Source organism: Myotis davidii, unplaced genomic scaffold (genome assembly GCF_000327345.1).
Source record: "Myotis davidii unplaced genomic scaffold, ASM32734v1 scaffold1535, whole genome shotgun sequence".
In the NCBI taxonomy this organism is placed as follows: Eukaryota; Metazoa; Chordata; class Mammalia; order Chiroptera; family Vespertilionidae; genus Myotis; species Myotis davidii.
This window is the reverse complement of record NW_006286703.1, coordinates 113,563-115,329: the sequence shown is the minus strand read 5'-3', so window position 1 is coordinate 115,329 and position 1,767 is coordinate 113,563. Positions and strand designations below refer to the sequence as shown.

General features: G+C 58.6%; 1 protein-coding gene across 1 annotated transcript in view; it reads right to left on the bottom strand.

Annotated features, from left to right (window-relative positions):
* The window catches only part of LOC102762433 (acyl-coenzyme A synthetase ACSM1, mitochondrial), a gene marked incomplete at its 5' end in the record, with an annotated part of 39,036 nt that overhangs the window by 16,016 nt on the left and 21,253 nt on the right, over positions 1-1,767 (bottom strand). The window contains one exon of the mRNA XM_006758658.2: positions 204-284. Coding sequence (XP_006758721.1) covers positions 204-284 — 81 coding nt within the window. The remainder of the gene's footprint in view (positions 1-203; positions 285-1,767) is intronic.

The following is a 1,767-nucleotide window of genomic DNA, read 5'->3' as shown; positions in this document are numbered from 1 at the left end:
GCTGTGTGTGCGGCCTCGGCTGGCACTGTGAGCTGCACTGAGGCCCACAGTACTGAAACCTCCCAGGAAATCAGAGGGAAGTAGGAGGAGAGGAGGAAGGACACCGCGGGCAGGGGGCATGGCTGCTTCTGCCTTCTGGTGTCACATGGAGTCCCATCCCAGCTGAGCCCTCAGTGCTCCCTGGCCCCACCTTTAGCACCAACCTGGACGTCGAAGGGTGGGATGGCTTTCCCCATGGAACCAGGCTTGACCTGTGATCCCCGGGGAGTGCCGCAAGTCAATCCCTGGGCACAAAAGGAAGAGAATACCAGTGGTCAAAGGGTGCAGGCGGATCACAGAGCAGCAAGAATCCTACACAGCACACGTGCTCGCAGGGGTCATGGGACGCTGCTCCTAGAGCCTGTGGGGAGCTGGGAGCTCTGCATCCTGGGCCACAGGGTCCCGTGGGGGAGGCCAAGAAAGGAGCAAAGGGCTGAGCTCGGGGCTGTGGGCGGGTTGTGGGTGGGGGAGTGCCCACTGCACGCCAGGCTTGTGTCCACTTGACCAACACTTACTCAAGACTGCAGCTGACAGGATCCCTGCCCCATCTGCCCTCAGGGCTGTGCTGAAATCACTTAGGTTGCTCCTCTGCCACCACTCCCACCCCATTGCCCTCCTGGTGACCTCTGCCTCCTTCCTGGTTCTCTGATGCTGCCATCTGTCCTAGAGGGAAGCCTTCACAGTCAGAAGATGAGGTGATGCCCTGGGTCTCCTCTGTCAGAGGGGCTGTGCCGGCACCCCCTCTCAGAGCCTGCGGGGCAGGAAGCTGCACAGGCCACACCCATGAGCTCACCTGGCTCCTCAGGGCAACCAGCCCAGACTCAGGCCCCAGGAGCAGGCCTGGACGACCCTCCCTCGGTGGTATTTTCTCCGCATTTCTGTTGTTGCCAACAGGGCATTATACTGACTTTTGTGGGTGTTTCCCTCCATAGAAAACAAGCGTCTGAGCATAGAGATGGCCCTTTGGCTCTGCACCCCTGACACCTGGCGAACGACCCCCCATATCAGTGAGGACAGCGGGCAGGGCCCTGGGGGATGTGCAGGCTCGGCACAGCCCGGGGACAAACACACCCCTTGCCCTCCCCTCACTACCACTCGCAGGGTTAGCATTCTCTTCCCATTCTGTAGGTGGGGAAGCAGAGCTTCTGGCAGGGCCCACCTATGCCTATGGGCTTGAAGCTGCCACTGGCCATGCTGAGAGGAACTGACACCTGAGCTCCTGGGAGAGGAAGGCCTCCCTCTCCAAGCTGCTGCTCACACTTCATGGCCCAGAATCGCCCACAGGTGAGCGAGCGGGTAGCAAGTGCTTTGAGAAATGAGTCTCCGGGCAGCGAGGAGGGAGTATTATGTGGCTTCAAGCAAAGGGACTGGGGTTATGGGTGTAGCGTGTGCTTCTCTGTTCAAAAGTGAACTGGGAGCCATGCAAGGTCAGGCCTAGAGCCCTCACATTTCTCAGGCTGGAAGCAGACCACTTAACTGACTAAAACAAACATTTTCTTTTGCAAAAAACAACACACCATCAGACAAATATGTGAATTAGGACCAAAAGAGCCTGCCCTACAGGTCCTGAGAGGAGTGACTCTGTGAGCTGAGGGGATAGTGGGAGGAGGGGAGAGAGGCTGTGTCACCAACAGGGGGTTGAAGATGCCAGCACAGCAGACTCCACGGCCTGCCCACTGTGTGCTCAGTGATTGCCTTGGCGGTCACAGTGTGTGTTTGTGTGTGTGT